At 35.0% G+C, this 27,019-nt stretch overlaps 1 protein-coding gene across 3 annotated transcripts; it reads left to right on the top strand.

The window, feature by feature from the left end:
• The first annotated feature begins 1,200 nt into the window (after window positions 1-1,200).
• On the top strand, window positions 1,201-26,221 carry LOC131063145 (mediator of RNA polymerase II transcription subunit 15a). Of its 3 annotated transcripts, XR_009111017.2 has the most exons (12): window positions 1,201-1,491; window positions 7,479-7,590; window positions 8,547-8,664; window positions 8,835-9,959; window positions 10,192-10,262; window positions 11,552-11,626; window positions 11,744-13,237; window positions 17,900-18,244; window positions 18,681-18,881; window positions 19,126-19,214; window positions 19,331-19,592; window positions 25,943-26,221. XR_009111017.2 is itself a non-coding variant. In XM_057996914.2 (11 exons), exons 1-11 carry the CDS (start codon window positions 1,400-1,402, stop codon window positions 19,533-19,535), a joined length of 3,924 nt encoding a protein of 1,307 aa, XP_057852897.1. In that variant the 5' UTR covers window positions 1,202-1,399; the 3' UTR covers window positions 19,536-20,355. The 3 variants fall into 3 exon arrangements, 2 of the variants coding, with proteins under 2 accessions (XP_057852897.1, XP_057852896.1); XM_057996914.2 differs by lacking the exon at window positions 25,943-26,221 and having other exon boundaries at window positions 1,202-1,491; window positions 8,838-9,959; window positions 19,331-20,355; XM_057996913.2 differs by lacking the exon at window positions 25,943-26,221 and having other exon boundaries at window positions 1,202-1,491; window positions 19,331-20,355.
• The last annotated feature ends 798 nt before the right edge of the window (window positions 26,222-27,019 follow it).

Genomic DNA, 27,019 nt, shown 5'->3' with positions numbered 1-27,019 from the left:
AGAGTAGGGGTCTTAGCAAAATGAAATACTAAAGATTAGCTCATGATTGAGTTTTTTTTTTTTTTTTGGAAAAACATCATTTTTATGAAACTCTTCCAAATTTATACAGTACCTTTGGTCTTCAAAACATTTTTTATGCATAATTGTAACATTGATAAAATTGCTATTTGTAACATTTAGACTAGTAAGTATAAATGCAATAAGACTTATGCATGGTGAAAATTGTATACAAAACAACACACCAAATAGAAACAAATGCATTTGATGTAATATCTCTCTTGTATTTATCGTAAAAATATGTTAAGTTGTATAACTTTATATTCATTTCTTGTCTCTTCATTCAATTAAAAAATTAACAAAGGCAAGTACTGGCCACTATGTGGCACTTGTTTAGTAATGGAAGCCTATTAATTGCTTATATGACTATATTACTTCAGTCAATTAAATAAAAAAATAATTTTCTAAATATGTTTTCTTAAAAATTATGCATCTCAATTTTATTAGAGTACCATAAAATGAGTTGAAAACAAACTGAAATAAATCATGCTTTTCTCATTATATAGTAATGGAAGTCTATTAATAGCTCATATTAGGTAGATTACTTTAGCCAATTAAATGAAAGAAAAAAAATTCAAAATATGTTTTCTTAAAAATTATGCATCTAACTTTAATGAGAACAAATATTTTTAGCATAAGAAAAATAAATATTAATAATGTGTTGTTAAATACAGCTGGCTTATAATTCTAGCCATAAATTAAAAGATCTATGAATAAAATTATATTGTAAATACAATCTTATTTTAATGTGTTAAGTACAGCTCATTGCTCATAGTAGAAACTAATAAATTTATGAATAAAACTATATTGTAAATATAATCTTATTTACTTATTTATGAATAAAATTATATTGTAAATATTGCAAGTAAAACATATGTTTTCATTACAGTATTAAAGTCCACATGAAAATAAATATAGATTCCATTTTAAAATTAAAGAAACAACTTAATTAATTCCCCGGAGTGGATAGATGGAATCAAATTATTGGACGAAGAGCAAAAGTATTAATAAATTGATTGGACTTAATGAGTTAGTGCCAGGGAATTCGCTTCAACCCATGTGCCCGGTCATTCAATGGCACTAAGCCGTCGATTTCTAAGCTGAAAAAATTATTAAAAGCATTACGTGGGAAGAAAAATCATGTACAAACAATAAAATAAATTTGTCAAAACAGTAGAATGACAGTGATACCTTAGGTACACAGTCATACCTATCTTGGACAACTTTATAAGGCAGAAGATTATTGATGCTTAATCAGCTGAAAGTCTTGGGCGCCTTTTCTCAAATACCAATTTTCATTTACGCTATTGGTTGGGGCAATTGAAGGCACCAAAGGTCTGCCATGGATTCAGCCAACACCATCTCCAACAATAACAACAACAACTGGAGGAATGAGTTGTCGCAGGACTCTAGACAGAAGATCGTTAACAAGATGTATGCAATTAAATTCTGCATTTCTTTTTTTGATGGATCCTCTCGTATGGCAGTGTTATATCTTTTCAAACTTGTAAACCGATTGGGAAAAACCCACCTTGTAATTTTTCTCAGATTTGTCTGAATGTCTTAAAAATTTGGATAAATATCAGCTGATGGCGCCTGATCATATATTGCAAAAACCCATTACCCAATATTCTGTTTCTGTGAATAAATAAAAGGAGGTTCCGTAACCCTACCTAAAACACATATCAGTATATGGATTTAAGAACATCAGGGTAATCTCAGACTATGAACTGCCTATACATATTCATACCTAAAAAAATCAGATTAGTTCTTTGATTTTCATAGCATAAAAATATATATCTTTCTACTGTACAATCAAATTTGTCTTCACTTGATTACGCAATGTAAATCTAATTGTTTTTGGTATATCTTTCCTGCCCTTTTTTAAAATTTCATTACTGGTAAAGTTGTCGATTTAATTGTCTCAAATATTGCATTCCTTATTTTTTTCCTACCCATATGGGTATCTTCTACCTCACCAAGAATGTCTGAAGGCAAAGAAGTATTTAAGCTAGGAACCATTTGTACCAATCTATACTTATATCTATAAAACATTATGATTTACTTGCAGGTGCATATTAAAAAAATAAATTAAAAAAATAAAACCAATCTTAATTTACAAATATCATTTGTTGTTATTTATTGTAGAGTAAGAAATTTGAAATTTCTATGTTGTTCTTGACTGGTAACGAAATCAGGTAAACAGAATTGCAAGTATATTACGACAATAGAATTAGAAAGTTAAAAGGCAATCAAATTTGCAAAATATCACCTAGTGTTATTTAGTGTAGGACAATAAATTTAAATTTTAAATTTGTATATTATTGCCCATTCGTAACCAAATCAGTTTAATAGGATTGTAAGAAAATACATTTTATATAAACATTTGTAAGAGAATGAAAGATAAATTATAAATCACAACAAACTCGTTTATACCTCTGGAATAAAAAAACTAATCTATTTAAGACAGATTTATTTAAAGAATAAAGAGAGGATACAGTTATTTATCAAAGATGGTGTCGAAATGTTATAGGTTTTTTCTTATTTATAAATATGAGAGCACTTATCGAAAACAGGTAAAGGTAGTTTTTGCGGTTGATGCTAAAAGATAGTAAATTTGGTGGACGAGGTTATTCTTGTGAAATACCACAAAAGATTGCTTTACGATTCACTTGTATATTGTTCAATATACTGTGCATTTCTGTTATATTTTACTGGATCAGCATTGAATGCATCGATGATGGATTTGTCCTTACAATGTGGAGTGGCCTACAGAGCTAGTGGTAGGGCAATTGTAGAATTTTATCGATTTTATATTGGAGTCTCATAGAAGGATTTTATCATTGATTTTATTTTGGAGTTCCATTAATGAATTGGATTTTTCTGGCTTATAAAAATTTATAACAAAAAAATTTAGACCATTTTGTTTCTGAATTTTTTAAAGATTCAACTTGTTTTGTTTCAATACTCCTTACAAGCGGATGCAGAGAGAGGTCAGCCCCATTTTAACTAATATAGATAGCGATAGTAATACCTCAAAACTTTAGGGAGTTTACCATCAACTGGCATAGGTTAGACCTGCACCCTGATTCCAACATGATACCTCTCTCTGAAATACAGAAAAATACCTCCCCTGCAAGAGCATATATATTATAACTGTGATCTTATAAAACACTGCATTAATAGGAAACGCTGAAAACTTGATGAACTCAGAACAACCCACCCTGTTATTGCAGTGTCAAGCGAAAATTTCAGCCTTAAGTTTGAATGTCTTATCCAGATTCCTATGCTTATGGAAGAGTTTTTCTTAAGTAATGTACACAGTTGCTGAAATACACAATGATCTCAAGTTTCAGGATTTGACCAGTCTCTGTGTGAATGCTTATTCTCAGCATATTTAGTTTGGTGCCACTATGCCTAAAAGTTATTTTGACTGCTTCGGAAGAAGTTGAGCTGCCTCCCTTTTTAGGGCCAATTTATAGCCTAATTTTGATGGTGTCCATATTCAAACTGCAAATAGAAATTTATTACTTTTTTATTTTAATTTTTTAAACTCTAGAGGTATCCCTGTGACCCAGCCCAGCGCCCAACCCGCCTTACCTTGGACTTACTTACTGCCAAGTCGGGGTCAGGAAGGGCCGAGCTGAGGCGAGACTAGTCCTCTAGGGATGTATGCAGCCACCTGCAAGCCACGTGCATCGGGCGAACCCGAGCCTCAGAGTCGAACCCGAGACCAATGGGGAGCAAACCCACAGCCCAAGCCAACTCCGCTACTTGTGCGGGCTAGAAATTTATTACTTATTATCTTTGAATCTTTGAAATTACAAAATTCCTGCTGTGATGCTTGGCAAGGATATCAGATCTTTCCAACACTGTGTGACTATTTGGTATACTATCATGACTCCATAGATTGATAGCATGAACTATAATACAAAATATACTTAACCAACCGCTACAAAGAAAACAGATATACAGTCTAGACCCCAAGGTATATTGCTTATGGAAAACATATTGTTCTGTTACCTTCCCATATAGTAGAAGCTTATAAAACAGAGCAGGTAAAGGACTGTCATAGTTTGATAAATTTGGATCCATAGGTACCATCTTTGTGCTTGACCAAGCCAGCTCGATGCAGCAGAAATTTTATTGCCTTCTCTGGCTTTCCTAGATAAAATATCTTCTAAAGAAGATTGGATTTATCCGTTCTGCATACTTTGAGCACTTTCACTGATGGGATATAAGAAGTATTTAACATCACTCTTAAGAAAGTCCTGAATGGTAGCCATCTCCTTTATTAAAGACTCCACTTTTGATTCTATTCCTCTGACAGTTCCCATTGATACCAAACCCCTGAACTAATAGCCAGTGGAAAAAAGAGAAGACAGATTAATAGGTGTAGCCTTATCCACTGCCTCAGTCATGTCATTCCAAAATTTCTCCCAGACTAATACTTTACAAGTGCCTTGGTTTGTTCCTTGTCTCCTGTAACTCATACATGTTGCGTACAAACTTGGAGGATATGTCAGAGTTTACCCAGTGTCTTGCTGTCCCCTCAAAAAATTCGTTGCCTAACACCTTTTGAATCACTTCCAATGCATCATTGCTTTGAAAGAAGAATACCCTTATCATTGTGGCCTCCATAATTTCGCCCAGGAAAGCCATCTGGTGGATGTTTCCATTTCAATTGAAATAGAGGCCCCTTGGATTAGAGCATTGAGAACACAGAAAATAAAAAATTGTTTTGAGGATGCCAAAATGAAAGCTGGCAGAGAATAAAAGCCATTCTAGCATTCAAATTGATGGAGGCCACCTCCTTGATGTGAGAGCATTGATCAAATGGTATGAACTGCGAATTCTACTATCCTTAGTTGCACTTGTAATGATAATGATGATGCACGAGTCTCATCAATCTCTTTACTCCATAAACTAGAAAGAATTTGGCACCTATCAACATCATTGCCTATAATGGGCTCCTCATTTTGATTGATCCCTTGGTTTGAAAGAAAATCAGCTATTTTATTCCCCTCTCTGTAGCAATGGTTCATGGAGAAGATGGAAGGTTATCCAAAGTATTTCAAGTATTGATTAAAATGTTGTTTATCCTCCAGTTCATAGGGTGTCATTTTTGAGGTAGAGGTCAATTACCAAAGAACTCAGCGATTGCAATCCGAGTAGCAATACCTCTGCCTCTGATTCATTACATGTTCCTGGTTTGATCTTTTTGATGCTTCCTTAATCAGCACATCTGTGGAGTCACGGATAACACATCTTGCCTGTGAGGGTCCTGGGTTACATTGGGAGGTGCCATCAAAATTCAATTTTCATGTACCTGTCGGTGGGGGTTTACATTTGATGTTAGAATGATCAAAGGAAGAGGAGTGAGATCTAGAGATCCCATTAATGATACCATACCGTGAGTTTTTCTTGGCACTCCCTTAAGTGAATTATTAGAGCCATCCTTGGACATACAAGAAATAGCATTTATTTCAGGTCTTTTTTACTTTACCTTGAGTCTTAGTCTTTGCAAACTGGTTAGAATGGTTGAGTCGAGTGTGATCTTAGAAGTAAGTTTGATTTTTTTCTCTTTGGGATCAAACTTTTGCATCACCTTTTGTTCAAATTTATTTACAGGAGGTGTTTTCCTTCACCCCGAGTCTTAGCCTTTGCCAACTGATTAGAATGGTTGAGGGTGATCTTTTTAGAAGTAAGTTGATTTGCCTCATTGGAATCAAACTTTTGCATGTATCATGCCCCTGCGAATAAGTAAACAAATCACAGTCACAGACTTCTTTAATATTAAATCTGGGTGTTAGAAAATTGATATGAGCCGACCTCTATCCCTAAATTGATGTCATCCTGTAAATGGAAAACTAGATTACCTTATTCTTCACCTGGCCGACCTCTAAATATGGCACCCTTCATTAAAGGGATAAAATAAAAATGCGTTTAAATATTATATCCATAAGGGACGACCCTTTGAAATAGTGTGCCCTAAGTTGGATTGTTTTTTAAATTAAATGAAATATATTTCTCTTGGTCGACTCCTCCTTGGCTTGAGCGCCCACCTTGGGCAAGTCAATAAAGAAATAAAATAAAATATGTATGTTTTCCCCCTAGTCGACCTCATGCAATTTTGGAACTCCCAATGGAAGTAAAAATAAAAATAATGCTAACTGCTTTGGCCGACTTGGTTGAGGGGATGCAACCTTTGATTGAAGAGTTGCTTGGTTGGGTATAAATAAGAGATCCTTTTATTTTCTTGAAAAATTATCTGATCAAATATGATTTCTTTAAAAGGAGTATATGCAGAATTTGGAAGCAGACTTAAGTACCCTTTGCGAGCAAGTTTCATTTCAGACACAATGAGCAGACCCATTTAAGAATAAGGAAAAGTCTGAAGAGCAGACTTCGTTCAGTTCATAAGCATAATTAATGATCAGACTTCTTCAGATCATAAGCAATGTAGATCAGAAAACATATCAAGCAATCAGTTTAATAAGGAACGTCGACCACTAGAACAATGCTTGCATTGATGCCACAATCTCTATCTCCATACATGATTGCCTCCATTTGACAAGAAAGTTTCTACTCTAAGATCCTTAACTCCAGATTGAACGAAATGTCTTGGATACCTTTCGAGAATGAATGGTATCTTCCAAATTTTCTCATTTGAAAGACTTAATTTCATTTAAGGGGTGGATTCCTGATGGAGACGTGTATTTCAAGAATTAAGAGAAATCATCTCAATTACTGAAATGCTTTGTTATTTGTCTGGATGTTCTTAAAAACTTCTGATTTATACCCAATTCTAGACCTTACACCAGCTCTTTCTTTTACTAAAATGTCTTAAACATTGTTGCCTCTCATAACACAATTAAAAGGGATGATAATGCAAGATCTTTGAGTAGAAGATATCCGGAGTAACCATATTTAACATTGAATTTTGAAGCCAATTTTTTTAAAATGGAGCCAATTAATAACTTTGAACCCTTTATGATTCTATATTTAGCCACATGTTAGAGATGTCAAGGAACAGGACATGGAGAAGAGCTTTTTCTATTGATTATTTATTAGATGAGTTCCATCTTTTCTTCTAAGGATGGCTTCATTTGTAAGTAAGCCAGTTTTCCTTAACTGTTCGAAGTTTCTAACACTATTTTGGAGGGGTGATTAATTTTTTATTAGAGAAGTACTTTGTGGGCAAACTGATTAGCTATCTATTTTAATTCTCAGCCTTGTCGTTTTTTCATATGGCATGCCTGCTCTTTCATGGTAGCTTTAGGCTTTAACCTATCAACATCATGTGATCTTAAGCAAAGATATTAAGTTGTTCCAGTTTTGGAAGAAAAATGCTTGCAATTGGTTAGTTTTCTTTGAGAAATCATAGAAGGGGTTTTCTAATAGCATGTGTTTGTGTACAGAATGGACACACTTCAAAGACATATGCCATTTACAGGTCCTGATGGCATGAATGAACTCAAAAAAATTGCTTTACGATTTGAAGAGAAGATTTATGCAGCTGCTGTTGATCAGGTGTGTTACCTGCACATTTATCTCATATATGTGTGTGTGTGTGTGTAGACACAAGTTGTTATAATTATTGACTTTTTACTGACGGTAGGATTTGTGACAATTGTTTGTTATTCTTAAACAGTAAGTAATGAACACATTCATCTACATCCTTGACGTCATCCCAATTGACATTGTGGGAGGTTGAAAGATTTGCCAATATAATTATTCTGCATGAATTTCCTTAAATAACTGCTGTCTATGTCATATCATTGAACATATCTTTTTCAAAATTCCATGTGATCCATTATTGCAATATAATTATATTACAATTGTTTATTTATCATGTTGGGAAGAAAATATAAAACATGAGAGCCAAATAGTTGAAATGTTTGATCAAGTTAGGAAAAATTTAAAAAGACAAAGCTGATAATTGTATATGCGCACACATGTGCTTTATCTGTGTTATATTAACTAAATTTTAAATCTGAATCTATCTTAATTTATCCTTTTAGCCTAATATAATTAGTTTCTCTGAATTTGGGAAAACGTATTGAGCACTTCAAACTCTTAACCTTCAGAAACGATTTAGGTCTTCAAGCATCCATCATCATCTTGCAATAAATGATAATTCTATCCAGATTTCTTACTCGTTTCCTTTTATGTGTATCTTTAAATTATTGAATCAATTTGATGGTTTCAACTTTCATTAAAATCAAGAAGGCAGCATAGCTATCATTCTTCTAGATATCTGTGATATTGCACACTTTTTACAGCAAGATGAAGATATCTGTGATATTGCACACTTTTTACAGCAAGATGAAGTTTTCATTGCATAATGTCTTCCAAGTCATATGGTTTCTGTTATTGTTTTTAATCACTTGCTTTGAAAAGTATACACGTTTGTAAAGGGATTAAATGTGTGGAATTCAGTTTTTCCTTTTCTTTGGAGGATAATATTGTCCCTCTATCTTATGCAGCAAGACTATCTACGGAAAATATCTCTCAAGATGCTATCATTAAGAAATCATGTTTCTCGAGATGTAAACTCTTTGGCAGGTGGTTCTTCTAGCAGCAACCAGAAGTCTCTGGATCCTGGTGGGCACAGGCTTAGAAAATGCTGATTTGTAATAAATGGACTGGTTTTATTTATTAAGCATGATTTATATTATCATTGTTTTTTTTTTACAACAATGATTTCACATAAAATAATTCTTTTTATTTTTTAATCTCAATGTTTGTCTTTCTATCTGTTTTCAACATTGAAGCAGGACTTCTGATGCAGACACAGATGAGAAATCCATCTCACCCGCCAACCATTGTAGGTAGCAATGGCATTGCACTGCCTGGACAGCCCCAACCACAACAAGCGTCACTACCACAAAATCAGAAAGTTACTATGAGCGCAAGTGGAATGCAAAACTCAGCTGGCTTACCATCCACAATGTCTTCTATGACTAACTTATCCCAAAGTACAAGTGGCCTTGGTTTTGGTACTCAAAGTGCACCCAATAATTCACCAGGTCAGGTTTTACCTCACAATGGCCTTCCTTTGAGGCAGATGCAATCAAGACAGCAGCAAGTAGTTCCACAACACCAACAGCCACAGGCCCAACACCAGCTCCTTTATCAGCAACCATTGCAACACCAGCAACAGCATTTGCAACATCCTCAACAACAGGTTCTTATGAAAGATAATATTCCACAGCAACAGATTCCAACATCAATTCTCCAGCAGCAGCAGCAAACCCAGCTGGCTTCACAACAATCTATTTTGCAGTCAGCTCAGGCACCTCCTCTTCAAACAACTCAGCAATCTTTAATTCGACAGTCTCAACCCTCTGTTCTTCAACCTGCTCAGCAGTCTAGCCTACAACAAACATCTCAGTCTTTCCTTCAGCAGCAGCACCAGCAGCACCAGCAGCACCAGCAGTCTGTCCTCAGGCATCAACAATCTGTTTTACAACAGCAGCCATCCATCATTCAGCAACAGCAGCCATCCATTATTCAGCAACAGCAACCATCAATTTTTAATGTTTCAAATATGCAGACACAGCAACAGCAACAGCAACAGCAACAACTCCAACAGATTATACAATCCAAAACTTCTCAATATCAGCAAGCACAACAACCATCATCATCATTATTACAACAACAATCACAGCAGTTGCAGCAACAACCACAACAACTTCTCTCCCAGCTCCAACATCAGCCCCAGCAGTTGCAACAACAACAACCATTGTTACCACAATCGAACTCAGTACCACAAGAGCTTCAGCAAAGGCTTCACACAAATGGGGGCTTATTACAACAGCAGCAGCAGCAGAGCTCTGTTGAACAGCAAAAGCAGTTACTACAAGTCCAAACCCAGAGGCTTTCAGATGTTCCTACAAGTAGGAATCATCTAGCTCTTCTATTAGTTTATCTCAAGTATCTTATTATATTCTCATTTGAATGGTAACTGAGATTGATGACACATTATGGCCATTCTATTGTCTATTTATTGCACATGTTGGACTTGGTCTAGCATGGATCAAAGGTATACATTCAGTCTTCTTTTTCATATTTTGGCATAATAGAAAGCTTTGGTGAACTTACATATTTAGGAACTTTCGGATTTTCCAGCATCAGTTGAGTCATCAGGTCAAACTGGACAATCGAATGGTGTAGATTGGCAGGAAAAGATCTATCAGAAGGTACGATCTTTGCAGTCCCTTTCTTCCCAGCTATTGATCAATTTTCTTTATTGCGGACATTACACTTCACTGGGGATTGAGTTTGAATGATTGCTAAGGTATGATCTAGAATTAGAATACTAGTTTGCAAGATAGTTAAAGGATTTAGGACCAGTAAATTGATTTGTAATCTGATATGCATAACTCATATCTGAGCCAAAGAAATTATTTATTCAAACAAGAAAGAAGATCCAAAAGGAGATTGTTACAGTCTCAAATTTTAGATTTCTTTTCTCCATCATACTATGAACACAATTATGTTACACCTGAGCTGGGGCAAGTAAGGATACGACAATGAGAGAAATAGAACTCAATAACTGCTAGGAATGGAACACTAAGACTTAGTCAGCTCGTTAAATGATACTCTAATACATTCAGCTTGGCTGTCAAAATTCAGTAATACATTGGTGGATAACAATTATGAGAAACTGATGGATTATGTGGCATTACCTGCAACAAAAGCTTAATGAATCTTGAAACAAGATTGGGGCTGCAAGTCCTTGCATGGACCCTCTCTCTGCTGTTAACATCACTGGCCATTCCAGTCTTGGCTCTCTCTCTCTCTCTTGTTATTGCAGAAAACCATTTTAGCTATTTTTACTGGGATAATAAACTCCGGATAGGCTTTAATCACCCAAAATGCAGCATGCCAGCAACAAGTTATCTTATTGACTACTAACAGATCAAGGTCTCTCAAGTGAACTAACAGTTGGCTCTGATACGAGTTGTTAAATTATGTTTAGCACCTTCAGTTTACATACATGGAAAATAGTGTTTATACCGGCTGATGTTAAATAAGTATTTTATCCCAAGGTAGCAGATGTACAAAAGACTGGTTGGTGAAGGGGTAGAAGAATTAATCCATTTTCATTGTTAACTCTTACTATATCCAATTTTGACAGAAAAAGTTGACCACAACCTTCTCTGATGATGCTTGTGTACTTTCAAGGTTTTCAAACCAGCATTTGCTTCCAGTTATCATCTAAATTGTGCATTGATGATTAAAGAAAACTTCTACAGTTATCTTACTTGGTCTGTCATTGTGACTTTTGTCATCGTTGATCTCTAATGTATATATAGTTTTTGTGATATGTTTCCTTCGTTATTTATGATTCTATAGTTGTTAAGTTACCTTATTCTATTTTGTGCATGTAATGATTCTTATTCTGTATTCTTCATAGTCTATTAAGATAAAGATTTCTCTTTCTGGCAATGATCTTAATAGAAATGGTGATTTAATTTTTTTGCAGCTGCAAAAGCTGAAGGATATGTATTTTCCTGATCTAAGAGAATTACTCCAAAGGCTTACTATTAAATGTTCACAGGTAGATTTGATTTTGTTTCCACTCACTTTTTCTGTGGTATAATTTAATCAAATGGTCCGATGGCAATAGCAAATGATTCAATATCACATCTATGCTTAAATATTGTTATTTTGGCAGCCTATGGCAGCTGATCAACTTGAGAAGCTAAAGGTGTATAGAACCAAAGTTCAACGCATGATGCAATATTTTCAAGTTCCAAAGATCAATATTCCAGCTGGATTCCCAGAAGACAAGATTGATGCTGTTGAGAAGCAAATTCAAAGTGTTCTAAACTCATTCAAGCCAGTAAAATCTGCTCTGCAGCAACAAGGACATCAGCAATTCCTCCCTCAGTCTGGCAGCCATTTACATTCTATTCCGCAACAGTCACAATCTCTAATGCCCCAGTTGCAGCAGCAGGAGAAGCATTCTAATCAGCTTCAACAGATGAATTTACAGGCTTCAGCAACATCAATGCAAGCAAACACTGTTGCACCTATTCAGCATGGTTCCATGTCACAGATGCAGCAAACTGGTGTGCAAACAACGCTGCAAAATAATCGAAGTGCAATGCAACCTGGGGCCAGTCTAAATTCAACACAAGGAAATGGTATGGGTGCTCTGCAGCAGACTTCCTTCCAACAGAATGGTAATAACAATATTAATGGTCTTCAGCAAAATAATATCACTCTTCAGCAAAATAGCATAAGCTCTTTACAGCAGTCAGGGAACAATACTTTACAACAAAATGATCTAAATGCTTTGCAATTGAATGCAAATGCTTTACAACATCATCACCAAGCACTGAAACCACAAGATATCTTCCATGCACAGCAATTTAAGAATATCAATATGCACAATCGGCAAATGCAAATTCAACAACAGCAGCAGCAGCAACAGCAGCAGTTCCAGCAACAACATCCGCAAAGCCAGCAGCAGCAATTCCAGCAACAACATCTGCAAAGCCAGCAGCAGCAGTTTCAGCAACAGAAGCAGCAGCAAGCTGCTCATATGCAGCTACAACAAATGCCTCAGTTTCAACAAGTGAATGAATTGAATAGTGAAACAAAGCCTAAACCATCTTCTATTAAACAACCATTTATGCAGCAGCATCACACACTAAGTCAGCGTCAAGTTTATCAACAGCAGCAGCAGCCATTCAAGACAGGGTCATCGCTTTCTGTTTCCTCCCCTCAACTTCTTCCAGCTGTTTCTCCTCAAGTTTCGCAGCAATCCTCTCCACAATTAGATCAGCAAGGTCTAGTTGCATCATCACTTCCTGTTCCCAAGCTTGGAACTCCCATTCAACCAGTAACCTCACCATTTACAGCTCCTTCACCCTCCACCCTGCCAGCTCCTTCACCCATGGAAGATGCCGAGAAGCAATCGTCTGCAATCATGAATATTGGAAGTAGTCAGGGCCTTCAACAAACAGCAAATGTACTGAACCATTCTCAATCTCTTGCCATTGGTACACCAGGAATTTCTGCTTCGCCTCTGTTAGCTGATTTTTCTCTGAGTCCTGCTCAGAATATTGTTAGCCTGGATGGGCCCCAAAGTGTCTCACCCGGACTTCTTATGGAAGACAAGTTAAGCACAAAGGAGCCTCCTTTCAAGCGGTTGATAAAAGTGGTATGCATGCATTAAAATTTTTCGTTTAGGAACTTATTCACTGCCTTTTTTTTGGGAGAATGTGTTTCTATATAAGAGAAAGAAGAAGCATAACACGAAGAGCTATAATGGAATAAGTTTCTCACATGTCTATTTGTAGTTATACTTAGATTATATGGTTTGGAGTTAAAATTTTTTAACCCCTATAATTGGGTTTACGTTGTTTTAGTGTTGTATTTTTCAGTTACTTTTCTATTGTAACTTAATGTACTCTCAAGTCCCTTTGAGCGAAGTTGGTCGTTTGTGGAAATTAATATTGTTTCTTTTTTTGTCTTTTTCTCAACCCTACCTAGGAGATAAAGATATCGACAGGCACAGTGCACTTTTCTGATTTTTAAGAGTTGATGCATTAAGACTCCTGCATTTCTACTGATAATTGCGAAAATAAGTATTGATTTAGAACCTATAAAATTACTATTCATGTTGTCGTTGATACATCAATCACACAATCATCTAACCATATATAATATTCATGTTCTGGCCTGTTGAGGGCAATTATATCCAATATAAAATTGCTGCATGTGTTTCAAATTGACCTTTCTCTTTCAATAGAGATTGTTGTTACACGCTCCTGTGTTTGAAGTAATACAGACATCCATGCAGAAATATTTACAGAAGCTTTGGATGTGTTCTTTGATTTGTTATTGATGTATTACTCTCAATCTAGGGTCTTACAAAAGAACCCAATCTCTTGGTTGAAATTACCATTTGTTATCAAAATGATCATGCCAAAGAGCATGCCATTGTTGAACTACTTCTGCATGAAACACAAGCTCTTGATGCATTTCATTTAAAGAATGGAGTTGGTGTATTTGTATGATTTAGACCCTATTCCAAAGTAGTACATTAAGTCTTGATTTCAACTTTAGTGGGTAATACAACTTTCTTACCATAGACAAGTTCGTAAGGAATATGACTAGTGGTGGTCTTTTGTGTTGTTTGGTAAGCCCATATTCCTTCAAGGAGTCAATCTACCCAGTCCTTTCAATGAAGTGCAACTGTCTTGGTAACTTCAACTTGGTCGTTGGCTTGTTGATGATATGGAGAAGATTTGTGATGTTGAATCTCATATCGACAAATTAATGCAAAAATCTTGTGAAGATTTCAGTATATAGAATCCATTAGTGTCTCATGCATGCTTCAATATCACTACTTTAGTGTCTCATGCATGCTTCAATAAAAATAATACCCATCTAATGACTCTTCCATTGACAATAGCAATAGGTTTATTCATTAAGAAGCAAATTGTGAAATGATTAGTATGAACAAACACTTCACATCTTGTGATATAATGAAAAATCTTATTAGTTGCACACACAAAAACTAAGACTCCTTATAATTTCTTAGCACGTGAAATTTTTTCTTATCTAATAAGTAGCGTAAAAGAGTATACCAACCTTTTGGCCGAATATTGCTCCCATTGAATTATTAGATGCATAAGTCGCAATTTGGTGCACGTAGCATTGGTGCATTGATGATTTTTGCCTTAATTGGCTTGAAAGCATGTTGATAATCTTCTGTCCAAGAGAAAAATTATCTTTCCCTAGCAAAGCAAAAAGTGGTGAGACAATTTTATTGAAATATTGAATGAATCTTCTATAATATCTTGCATGTCCTAGAAAACTACGAACATCTTTTTGACAAGTAGGTATAGATAAATCTTGGATAATTTGTGCTTTCTTTGGATTAACCAGTACTATAGCTTTTGAAATGACAATTTGATGTTGTATATCAATTAAGGAGAGGAATAAAACTTATTTGAAAACTTACAGGATGATCTTTCCATAACCGAAACGATTGAGAATAGAAACACAAAAGATAGAAAGAAAATTTCTTAAAATTAACTAAAGACGAAAGACATAAACAAAAGTTTCTAAATACTGACTAAATGACTAAGATGACCATTATACAAATATTACAATATTATTTTAATACCTTCCCTTAATGGTCATTCTACTACCTACGGAAGATGTGACATAATTTGTAGGTCATTTGGCCATGATTGCATAGAAGGTTGACCCCTTCTATTCAAAATACTTTGCAACATGAGCTTGTTGTTGAGACCCTCCCTAGTTCTGCATAACTTTTGGGTATGACCAAGTTTATCATAATTTTTCTATCACAATCTGTCCAACATGATGTTGGGTAACAAAGCTATCCCTCCCTTTATTTAGAGACCCGAGATCAACTTCTTAAAATTTGCACAAAAAAACTCATGATTTTTTTGGGAAAAAAATTAGAGAACCCTTTAGTAGAGAAAGAACCCAAGATTTTTGTGGCAAAAAATCATGCAAAAAATGAACATAAAAACCACAATATTTGAAGAGAAAATCGTGCAAAAACCTAAGCTTTGATACCATGAAATGATAATCCAATGTTATATATTAATTAAGTAGAGGAATACTCCTTATATAGAAAATTACAATTCAAGACTACTAATATGTGCCATCCCTACCTGACATACTCTGGAGTAGATGTATGTTCATCTATCTTCCTAGCTATCCTTGCTCTCTGTTTTTCTGTTGGAATACAAAAAAATATACTTCTGTAAATATATTAATAGATATGATGTTACAAACTGCAAAGGCTAAAAGAATGATTATGGAAGTTGAGATGGTTAAGCTTCCACATGAATCTTCACCTTCTAAGAGTTACAATGCATGATATTAGCTGAAAAGGTCTAATAGACTAATCTAGATCATGGGGTTTTACCCTACACCCCAAAGAACAGTATCCCTAAATGTCACAAGAGGAACCCTTTGAGCGAGATGGGAGGGTCCACCCGGATAAGGATGAAAGAGGCAACATTGTCTTGTGAGTGAACCTAAATGCCTTGATCTATAGGCATTACCGTAGTTGGAATCCTGACAATGTTGATGATTAAGAGTGCATAAGGTTTTGTGCATGCTTGGATGGTGCCACATCTAACCTGCCTAGGTTGCTTTGCACCATTAAGAACATGTGTGGCACACCTATGGAGACATGACTGAAGTTGTCAGCCAAGTCTGAAGTTGTTAGACATGACTGAAGTTGTCAGCCAAGTCTGAAACACAATTTAGGCAACTAGTGGGCAGTCTCATCTATCTTACTGCTACTAGACTTGATCTCAGTTTTGCAGTGAGCTTCATTTCACGCTTCATGACAGCCCCCAAGGTTGATCATCAGGTAGCAGCGAAGCGTGTGCTGCGTTATGTGAAGCACACCTTTGATTATGGACTTCTTTACACTAGGAGTCATGATCCTAGACTCAGTGGTTCACAGATTCAGATTGGGTAGGTTTGGTTGATGATGGGAAATCAACTTCTGGATGTGTTCAGTTTGGGATCCGGTGCAGTCACATGGACTAGAAAAAAGCGGCAAGCAGTGGCTCTCTTCTTGACAGAAGCAGATTATCAAGTAGCAGTTAAGGCAGCATGTGAGGTAGTTTGGCTTTGCCGGATGCTTGCGGATATGCAAATATCTCAAGCAGGTCCCACTCCCTTGTTCTGTGATAATCAGGGAGTGCTCAAACTTGCCAAGAATCCCGTCTTTCATGAAAGAACCAAGCATGTGGAGACTCATTGTCACTTCATCAGAAGGCTTGTTGAAGATGGATCAGTTCAGTTCCAACAGCAGAGCAAACAACAGATATTCTCACCAAGTCGCTTAGTCTAGATAAGTTTGTCAAATTAAGGGGGCAGCTTGGTGTCATTGATAGATTGAGCATTAAGGGAGGGTATTAATATTATATTTTCCTAAGTTAGTTATTAATGCTCAATCGTGTAATATATTGTATTTTAGAAACTTTCTATTTTGTAAATCTTTGTAATCTATTTATTGAGCGTTCTTGCTCATTGTTAAACTTAATATAACAATTAATTTTTTTACCAATTACGTTTCCGTAATAAGCACCTCATAAAACTGGAGTTGGCCTTACCCATGCAATGAGAATGGGCTTGGCAGTATTGCTGGACTTGTATTTGGAGAATCCACTTGAATAAGACAACAGTCATCAAGGAATCAAGATAAGTATGAGGATTCTGCATTGCGACAGTAGCACTTGTTGAAAAGCTTGTTTGCATTGTTTTCTGTTCTTCACAGATCATTAGTTACATCCCTATCAGATGTATGATCTCTTTCTAGTTTAGTTCTTTGTGAAGATGGGCTTCATTCATATCTAAATATTATAAATGGCTTCAGTGTGCATTGTTATTATACTCTCTAAGGATTTACTCTGAGAGTCTGAAAGCTTATAAGCTTTCGTAGTTAGAAATTTACAAATGTAGTTGTCAGAAACTTTGTCTAAATATTATAAATGGCTTCAGTGTGCATTGTTATTATACTCTCTAAGGATTTACTCTGAGAGTCTGAAGGCTTATAAGCTTTCGTAGTTAGAAATTTACAAATGTAGTTGTCAGAAACTTTGTTATTATAGCTTGTTTTGAAGGACGCAAATTGAAATTATAACTCTATTATGGTTTTTGTTTAAAACGTTTATTTTATTTATGATTTATGATTTGGACATTCTGAGCAGTCATGGTACTTGTAAAGGGGAAATACACTTGATAATGCTTCACTACTTTCATGTTGAGATTTGTTTATAATGGAAGTTGTCCGATATTCCTCTTTTGATTGAATTTACAGATGAACTCGATGTCACCAAAGGCTTTTGCCTCAGCCGTCAATGACATAAGATCAGTAGTAAGCTTGAATGACAGGATGGCAGGATCTGCACCAGGTAATGGTTCCAGAGCGGCTGTTGGGGAGGATCTGGTTGCTATGACAAAGTGTCGACAGCAAGCAAGGAATCTGATGACACAAGAGGACAGTAGTACTTCAAAGAAAACCGTTCGTTGTATGAGTTCCATGCCTGTCAGTACTGTATCTTCAGGGGGAAGTGTAATCAATAGTCTTCAGCAGCATAATAATCAAGAGTCTCCAGAAATGGAGTCAACAGCAACTTCTAGAATCAAGAGGCCCAGAATGGAGGTAAGTCATATATATTTATATAGTTAAGAGACACAGGTAAACATTCTTTGTAGTTATTTCCATATCCTAAAATTTGCTTGAAGCTGTACTCTACCGTTGTAGGTTTGGTGTTAATTCTTTATCATGTAATTTGCTCCTTCTATTCCCTAAAACTTCATTTCTAGTTTCTGGAAATGAACTCTCAAATTGTAAGGGTACTCATGTAAATGTAATAAACATCAAGTTTTTAGTCCATGAGTCTTTAATAGAGGGATCATATTTTGGGGAAATGCACAAATATGCACACAAGCGAAGACTATTTTCATGCTAGGTCGGGCTTTAATTTCAGAAATGCTAAGTTAGAAACTAGAAAACACCATATTTAATATGCATGAACTAGTATTGCATACATTGGTTTTATCTCATGTGGCTTTTCTTTTCATTCTTATTTTTGCAGATGAGCCATGCCCTGCAAGATGAATTACGAGAAATAAATCAACAGTTGATAGATACTGTAGCCAATGTCAGTGAAGATGACAATGATGCAGCTGCAGCTGCAGCTGCTGCTGAAGGGAGAGATGGGATTGTTATAAAGTGTTCCTATAATGCAATAGCATTGAGTCCAAACATGAAGTCACGCTATAGATCATCTTTAATGGTGTGTCCAGCTTCCTGTTATTGAAAGTGTTTATTATTGTGCGTTGGAAGCACAATATTTCTTTATTATAATATTGTTTCCCTGGAAATCGGTTTTTACTGTGAGACATTCTCTGGAAATTGAATGACCATGGATTTTTTTAATACAAAATTGGCCCATACCATGTGTCGTGGCTCAATTTCTTATTCTGTGTTGGCTATAGATCTTGACATTTTTGGCTATTCTATGTTTTATTTGATTACAGACACCTATTTCACCATTACGCCTGCTTATTCCAGCAAATTATCCGAATTGTTCTCCTGTGCTTTTGGACAAGGCTCCAATTGAATCATTGTGAGTGGGTAGTAATAGAAAGACTTTTCAAGATTTAGCTGCGTACTTCCTGATTTGTTCACTCGCGTATTCTTATGGTTAGCTATACATATCTAATCATGTTTATTACCTGACAGTAATGAGTATGAGGACCTGTCTTCTCGAGCAAAAGCAAAGTTCCATGCAGCTGTACGGACCCTCCCACAACCAATGTCATTGAAGTTATTGGCAAAAACCTGGGATAACTGTGCTCGCAGTACAGTAGCTGAATATGCACATCAGAGTGGCGGAGGAAGTTTCAGCTCAAGGTTTGGTACATGGGAGAGTTGTGCAAGTGCTTAAATATATTTTATTCCATTGATGGAGGCTTTGCATGTTTGCTATCTTAAATGTGTACAGGTAACACTCATTGTATGCCTTATGTATTGCTTGGTTTCCAGAAGTACCTTCTTTGATGTTACATTTAGTGTATAAAGAGCATGGAAGAAATGAATCATTGTGACAATAATGGTTTTAGACTTTAGTGAAGTTTGGAAAAAATACAGGAAACTTGTGTTTTCTGGGTCAATCCTATTTACATATGGCGTCTTTTAAAAGCAGTCAGTTGGCTGGCTAGTGACAATGATCGCAGTAACCGGCATTTTAGTTAGTACCATCCCACTTTATTTTGAGGAGACAATCACATTATAGGCAATCATGGCAGAACTCAGATGTCAAGCCTAACTTTAACTGGTCAAGACAATAAATTTTTCAAGACAACAAATTCACATGTGGAAAAGGGTTTAGATCTTGGATATATTAAAGATTTGACCATTATAAGCCTCCATGCAAATCTATTTTGCATTACAGATCATCGTAATGCTGATGTGACTACAAGTCAATTCTACAATATAAACATAATATGGCATGTCAGAATTTGCAATAGGAGCGAAGGACAAATCTTTACCCCTTAATTTTCAATTATTTTTGTCCGTAGCACTTTGGAGTGTCATATTACTTATAATCCTTAATGGATGGGTACTGCTTTGAGTTCCTCCGGAAGCATTTTCTTTTGGCTTTACACATCTCACTTATTTGCACTATATATGGGCAGTACCATGTTATGTCTATGTATATGCGATTATTGTCCATTTTTTACGTTTATATAATATTTTTATTCAAATGTTGCTGTTCTCATTGGTGGATATCTATCTTGGTTCACCAACCATGAAACATGACATTGCAGTTAATTCATGGCAATGGTCTATTGTTTTCCATGTGTTGGATAACCAATGATAGTTTAATGTTTGATTTCATTCTTTCCTGCCTTTGATGTGGCTATTGAGGAAATTTAACTTTGCATTGGTTATATTGATGCCACTGTCAACATATAATATTGAATTATTCATTGTTAGCAGTGCGAATAATATTGCTGATTTGGTATCTGAGGTTATGGTTGGTTTGCTTTGCAACATGATGCAATTTTAGTGTTTTAATAAAAACTTGGGCTTGGGCAACTTAATGACATGATAAATTGCCCATATGGTAAGCAGTTACATAACAATACAATTTTTTTGGTGGATAATTTAATTTTCCAACAATCCTGGCAATAAGAATTCATAAAGCAAAGCATGTTGCTTACGAGTATCTTTGGAGTTTTTATTTCATGCTGATTGGAGAAAATGCTAGATTTAGCTTGCTGTATTCATGATTAAGGCTCCTGATGGGATGGGATAAATACTTAGTGAACTTCATTTTTGCGCATACTTTTGAATTTTGAAGGAATAATTAGTTTTGTTTCTTCCACCCCATAGAGTGTCTTCATACTAATTGGGTTTCTCTTTGCTAGTAGTGCAGCTTTGTTGATTTGCTGTAAAATATTGTAATGGTGAAATTTGCATACCCCTGCCATATCATATTTAATTGTGCCTATCTTGAGGCATATCTTGATACATGTATGTTATGATGACATGGTCTTGTCTGAAGTTGGGCTCTATCCCCTTGTCCTTTTTTAATATATTTACACATCCTATACACCTAGCCCTACTCTATCCATTTACACATTCATAAAATATTATCTAATTCACCTACTTTTCATATTATCTATGCACCTACTGTTTTTAGTAATTTGCAAATTGGATTTGATCATTACTCCATTGTAGGACAATTGTGGTGATGAACTTGTCCCTTTTCAATTTACAATTCAAAATTCAAATTTGGCTGACCCCTTTCACTTTTCTACCTTCAGCCAACTAAACATATGTTTGGTGTGACCAAATGTAATGTGGTAGTATTTAAAGACACTCAATTCATTCATTCTAGTTGTCAAGTAGAATCAAGTGTTCATCTTATAGTCATTTTATAGCATTGTAGTAATTAATTGCGCACTCTGATTTGGTATTAAAAAATTAAAGAATTAGCATACTTAAAGACACTTGATATGGGAGAACTTATCTCCTTGCGACTAATTGAAACCCCCTTAAAGCATTTTAAAAAATATTGCCAAGTCATGACACCAAGTATTTTGAAAATAATCAATAAATTTATTTTTGTCTTTGAATTCCTCAATGAAATTTCTTATCAGGTTAATAGTGATGTCTTCGTTGTCACTCTTCGATGCTCCAAATTTTTTGGTTGTGGTGATTATGTTCATCTATTTGAGGATATAATACATATAATATATAAAAAATATCATAAATACATATTCATAGTTATATTTATTTGTGTAATGTTACAATATATAGATATACAAATCTCTCGTCATTATTAGTGAGGACTTTGAATCTTATAGAAAACTAAAACATGTACTTATATAATAATTTCATCAATTGAACTTGTGATAGAAAATGATTAAGCACAAGATGAAAAATAGGAGCTAATTGCACTATTATAAAAATGGCAAACAAAGTTGGTTAAAATTTGAAACCAAGTTCATTAGTCATACCTAATTTTGTGCAGGTTGAAAAACAAAATGTGTAGTTAATATTTATAATGGATTTTGATGATGACCCTCTTTTGATGGTGACAATTATCCTTGAATGTGCCCTTATGCCCCAAATGTTTTGCAAAAGTTGACCTTAGGGTCTCTTTCCCACATCATCTTGCAAAAGACCATAACATTTTCTTAATAACATAAAATTTCAAGTGTCATCATTATCAATTTATACCTTTTTATGAGGAATATTGTCTAAGTTTATCTAATGGTCTTTGGCCCATAATACCTTATAAAGACTATAACATTGCATTAGTAACACAAAATTTAATTAGTCCTTTCAATTTGTATAATTTTTTAGAGAGGGGTGCAATGAAGCTATTAGAGAGGGATTTTATCCTCTTAAGCACCTTCAACCAATGTTTGGAAATATTAGAGAGGTAGGCATATTTCTTATCTTGAAACAAAAAAATTCCTTTATCCATATATATCTAAATATTCATCCCTCTAACGTAGTATAAGAGTGGTAGTAAGGGATGGCCTTCCAACTTATCTATCAATTGATCATCAATGGTTCTAACTTATTGTAGTATAATTGTGACCATAATTTATCATGCATGTAAGGACTAAGTATGTACGTTGAATAAGAGTTGGGATACCATTAGTTACATGATCTAGGCTGCTCGAAAAAAATTATTCTACCATTCAAGTCATAGGTAATCGAGGTATGTTCACCCCAACAAAAGTGGAATGGAATTTGAAGAGGGAGTGGAATGTGAGAGAGAACCTTGAGAGAGAAAGAATGGGAGAGAGAGAGGGAGAGGGGGAGATATAGAGAGACTTGAGAGGTGGATGGAGGGATGTGGAGAGAGAGAGAGAGAGGTGTTATCACTCAAATTGCACCTGTAATGCGCAAGCTGAAAGATCAAGCAATTTGGTGACACATGGGATAATTCTCAGGCTTGTGGGTCACCTATAGTGAGGATTAACCTCTAGATGAGAATTAACCTCCAGTTGAAGGGCTGGCTCCTTATGAATAACTCTAAATTCTTTATCAAGAAAAATGATAGGAACTAAAAGGAAATGAAAATGATTTTGCAAATGCTAAACTAAGGTGATGCACCAATATGATATCTCAAAATGACAGAAATATACTCCTAAAACACCAATTTGCACAAACGAACTTCTGGTTCACAACACAAAAATATTTCATGCAAAGGATTTTAACTCAGGAAATTGAAAGGAAAGAAGACTTTCACAATCAACCAAATGAATCAATTAATCACAATGCACAACTTGTGATTTACAAATGAGACATAAACTTTAAAGGTTATTTAGACAATAACACAATAAACTAACTCTCAATAATGAATAAAAAAAATGGACTCAAAAGATATAAGGCATAAGCTGATGATTTTATTTAGAATTTTGTCATAAAACTGCAATAGGAGCTACAAGAATGATCAAGAACTAGTGAAAAAAGATAAACTTTTTTCACTTTATACGAAAATCCTTCCAAAAGGCAAAGGAAAGATGACTCCAAATCAACTAAAGATGAACCCCCACTGAAAATATCCTCACTAAAGACTGATCCTTGAGTAGAATTGAAAAGCCACCAAAATAGGCTTCAAATTATGCAAAAATGTGGGTAACTCAGCTCAAACTCTTGGTCAACTAAAGGTTGATCCATGTGGCACTCAAACTCAAGCCTTATCACCTCAAAATCATGAGAAAAACTCATGTAAATATGCACTCAAGCTCAAATTTGACCCCAAACTGCATAATGACTTCTCCTCATGATGAGTTCAATCTTTTAGCATGTATGCATATTAGGAAGAATTTTAAAGTAAATATCTAAGACACATTCATAATAAACACTAGGATATTTATTTTACAATTTTTATTTTGTGTCTACATGCTAAAGACCGAACTCAAAGTGCATATTAAGATGCTAATGTTAATTATCTTCACATATATATAAGGATATAGAAATTAAAAATATTCCTATATATGTGTGTGAAAATAATTAATAATAATAATAATTATTAATTACTATACTAATATTGGCACATGATTTGTTGTTTTATTTGCCAATATTAATATATTAATTAATAATTTACATATGTAGGGTAAAAAGACATCTTTTACAAGACTTAAGGGTTTTAGAGCCACCCCACGACTGAGTCATCATATATGCAAAAGTTTATTTCTCTTAAAAAAGCTTAAGTGACGAAGTAAAGGGTTTTCAAACCCTAAAATTACCCATTTGAACACTCCTTTCAAGAAGCTTCATGAGAAGCATGGCCGCCATGCTTGGAGAACTAGTGGTTTCACTGGCTGTCTGGGCTCGAACAGGTGGCAAGGCTAGAGTTTGCTGGAGTTAATAACAATTATTGGCTCCTCTTTGACAGGTACCCTGCACATTGCATCTTTTAGTGCTACGTTTTGCTGTTCATGCAATGACTTTCAATTTCCTTTGTGCTTTTTTGAGAATATGAGCGTGCAAATGGCACGACATGCATATAGATCTGTATTTTATTGATTTATGGGTTTCTTATGAAAGAACCGATCCTTCTCTGTTTGTTTCTCCTTCGAACCCTAAAGAGCATTTGGTTTTTTTAGCTCGAAGTAGTATTCTGTTTTTTTTAACTTTTGATCAACACATTTAGAGGGCACTTCATGGCCGAAACACTGAATATTTGGCATTTCACTGTATAAAAACCCGATAAGGGTTACAACTTGATTCCCTTTCTGTTGCCTCTTTGTTTTTCTCAGAAACCCTAAGGCCGAACCTCATGGCCAAAAGTTGTAATTACGCAATATTGGGTTTGAAAAAAAACCCCAAAATGTATATCGGCTATGATCATTCTATGGAATTCTTACACAGCTACAATCACCTTTCATTTTTGATGATTGTATTTCTCACAAAAATCATTTGACTTAAAAGAAAGAACAACACAAAAAAAAACAGCATCTAACTTGCACCCTGTCGCAGTCTCATCGGATTTTGACATTAATCTGAAAAAAATGCAAATAGCAAAGCTTTATTCTACCATAGATGCTTGAAGCTCACTGTAACATATATATCTGTAGATGTACAATGTTGTTTTAGCTTTACTATTCTCAATGTATGCATATTTGAATGTTGTATATGCTGCACTTTTGTCCTTCCTGTCACATTTTGGACAGTGATATTCTTTTATTACACTTCTGTCACATTTTTGACAGTGATATGTTGTATTGTTGTTACCACTCGCATGACGACATTAGTGGTATTTAGGAATGGGATATCACTTCTTCAATGTTGCACACATTGCCATTGAATGCTCAGTCTTGTACTTGTTATCAATGTAACTTATATTCTCCTGTAGCTATGCATTTTCTGTGTTTTCCTATCACATTTTGACAGTGACATGCGTATAGAAACTCATTGCATTATATCTGTCTGTAATTGTTTAGTGCTACATATCTATTCCTCTTGTCACATTTTGGACAATTATATTCTTATATTGTAGCTCCTTGTCTTTAGATTACTTGCACGCTGGGCTCAACCCTTGTGGGAGCCCATTTTATCCCACATGCATAATTCATAAATCAGTATCAAGACTTTTCCTATGCTTGCATAGTGAACAAACATATTAGCAAAAACATGATGAAGCTGAAAGCTTCAGTGAACTTGAACTCCTTTTTCCTTTTGATCCTTATGACTAAACACTTAATGGATGCCTCTGATGACTGTATGTGATATGTCTAATTGTGATGTAGAAGTGCAAATTGCATTTTTTTCATCATTGCTTGGAGTGTTCTCTAACCTTTTCTCTTTTATTCATTTTTGTAGGTCTAGGAGAACCTGGAGCTGCCTTCTTTGAGACGTTCAACCACAGCTAAAGGAAGACAAAAGTTTAGATATCATTGTGCAGGCAATGATGGAACACTTCCCTTCTGTCCTTTTCATTACAGTTAGCTATATCATTTACATTTATCAAATGTATTCTTTACTTGTTTCATGCATCATGAATCGAATGAGGCTAATCCCATGACTTGTGTGGGACTCTGATTTTCATATTAAGAATACAAATATAGAATTTATGAGAATGTAGAATATTCCTTTATTTTATTTATTTGCACAAAAATTGAAAAATGATAACTGTAATCAAATTTAGATCAATGATGTTCAATAGAACATTTGTGTACCTTTTTCAATATGAATGAATGCAATTCAACTCTACTTGTTTGAGTCGTGATGAAAATAGGCAACAAGAGGGAAAGAGAGGGAGGCTCAAAAGGATTAATAGAGTAAGGATTAAAAAACAACGTGGACTACACTTTTGGGTAAAACATAATGTGGAATGCACTTTTGCGTAAAACATAATGTGGAATACACTTTTGTGTAAAACAAAATGTGTAAAATATATCTCAAATGATTGGTTTGATATCAAAACGTTCCTCTTTGGGTAATAGAGGTATGCACACCCCAACAAAAGTGTATTCCTTATTTCATGTTGTTGTATGATTGTGCACCCATTGATAGCACAACCTTCCTCTTCTGGTAAGAATGGATTGAAGAAGAGAAAAGGGGAGACTACCCAAGACGGAAGATGACTCAATATGTGCAAAGAAGTAAGATATTCACAAGGATCTCACATTTACATTTAATCACATTTACCCATATTTTTGTTAATCACTCACAAGATTCATTTACCATTGTATCTATCCAACTATCTGAAGTACAAGTTATCAACCTCACTCTTGGATATCAAAATTGGTATATTTGTAAAATTAGTAGGTGTAAATGCTATTGGAGCTATTAGATATTTTACAAAATTTCTCAATTGTTGTAGTCGTTCTTTGAGTTATTTTTCAGTTTCCTCATCTTTAGAAATTTTCAACTTCAAATTTTCAATCGTAGAGTCTA

The sequence above is a fragment of the Cryptomeria japonica genome, chromosome 11 (assembly GCF_030272615.1).
Source record: "Cryptomeria japonica chromosome 11, Sugi_1.0, whole genome shotgun sequence".
Taxonomy (NCBI): Eukaryota; Viridiplantae; Streptophyta; class Pinopsida; order Cupressales; family Cupressaceae; genus Cryptomeria; species Cryptomeria japonica.
This window is presented reverse-complemented; position numbering and strand designations above follow the sequence as displayed.

Bases quoted from the DNA above. Each gene is read 5' to 3' on its own strand.
- LOC131063145 (XM_057996913.2), top strand. From the start codon at position 1,400: ATGGATTCAGCCAACACCATCTCCAACAATAACAACAACAACTGGAGG. The intron at 9,960-10,191 runs GTAGGAATCATC...CGGATTTTCCAG, and splicing joins GCTTTCAGATGTTCCTACAA to CATCAGTTGAGTCATCAGGT. The intron at 13,238-17,899 runs GTATGCATGCAT...TTGAATTTACAG, and splicing joins TCAAGCGGTTGATAAAAGTG to ATGAACTCGATGTCACCAAA.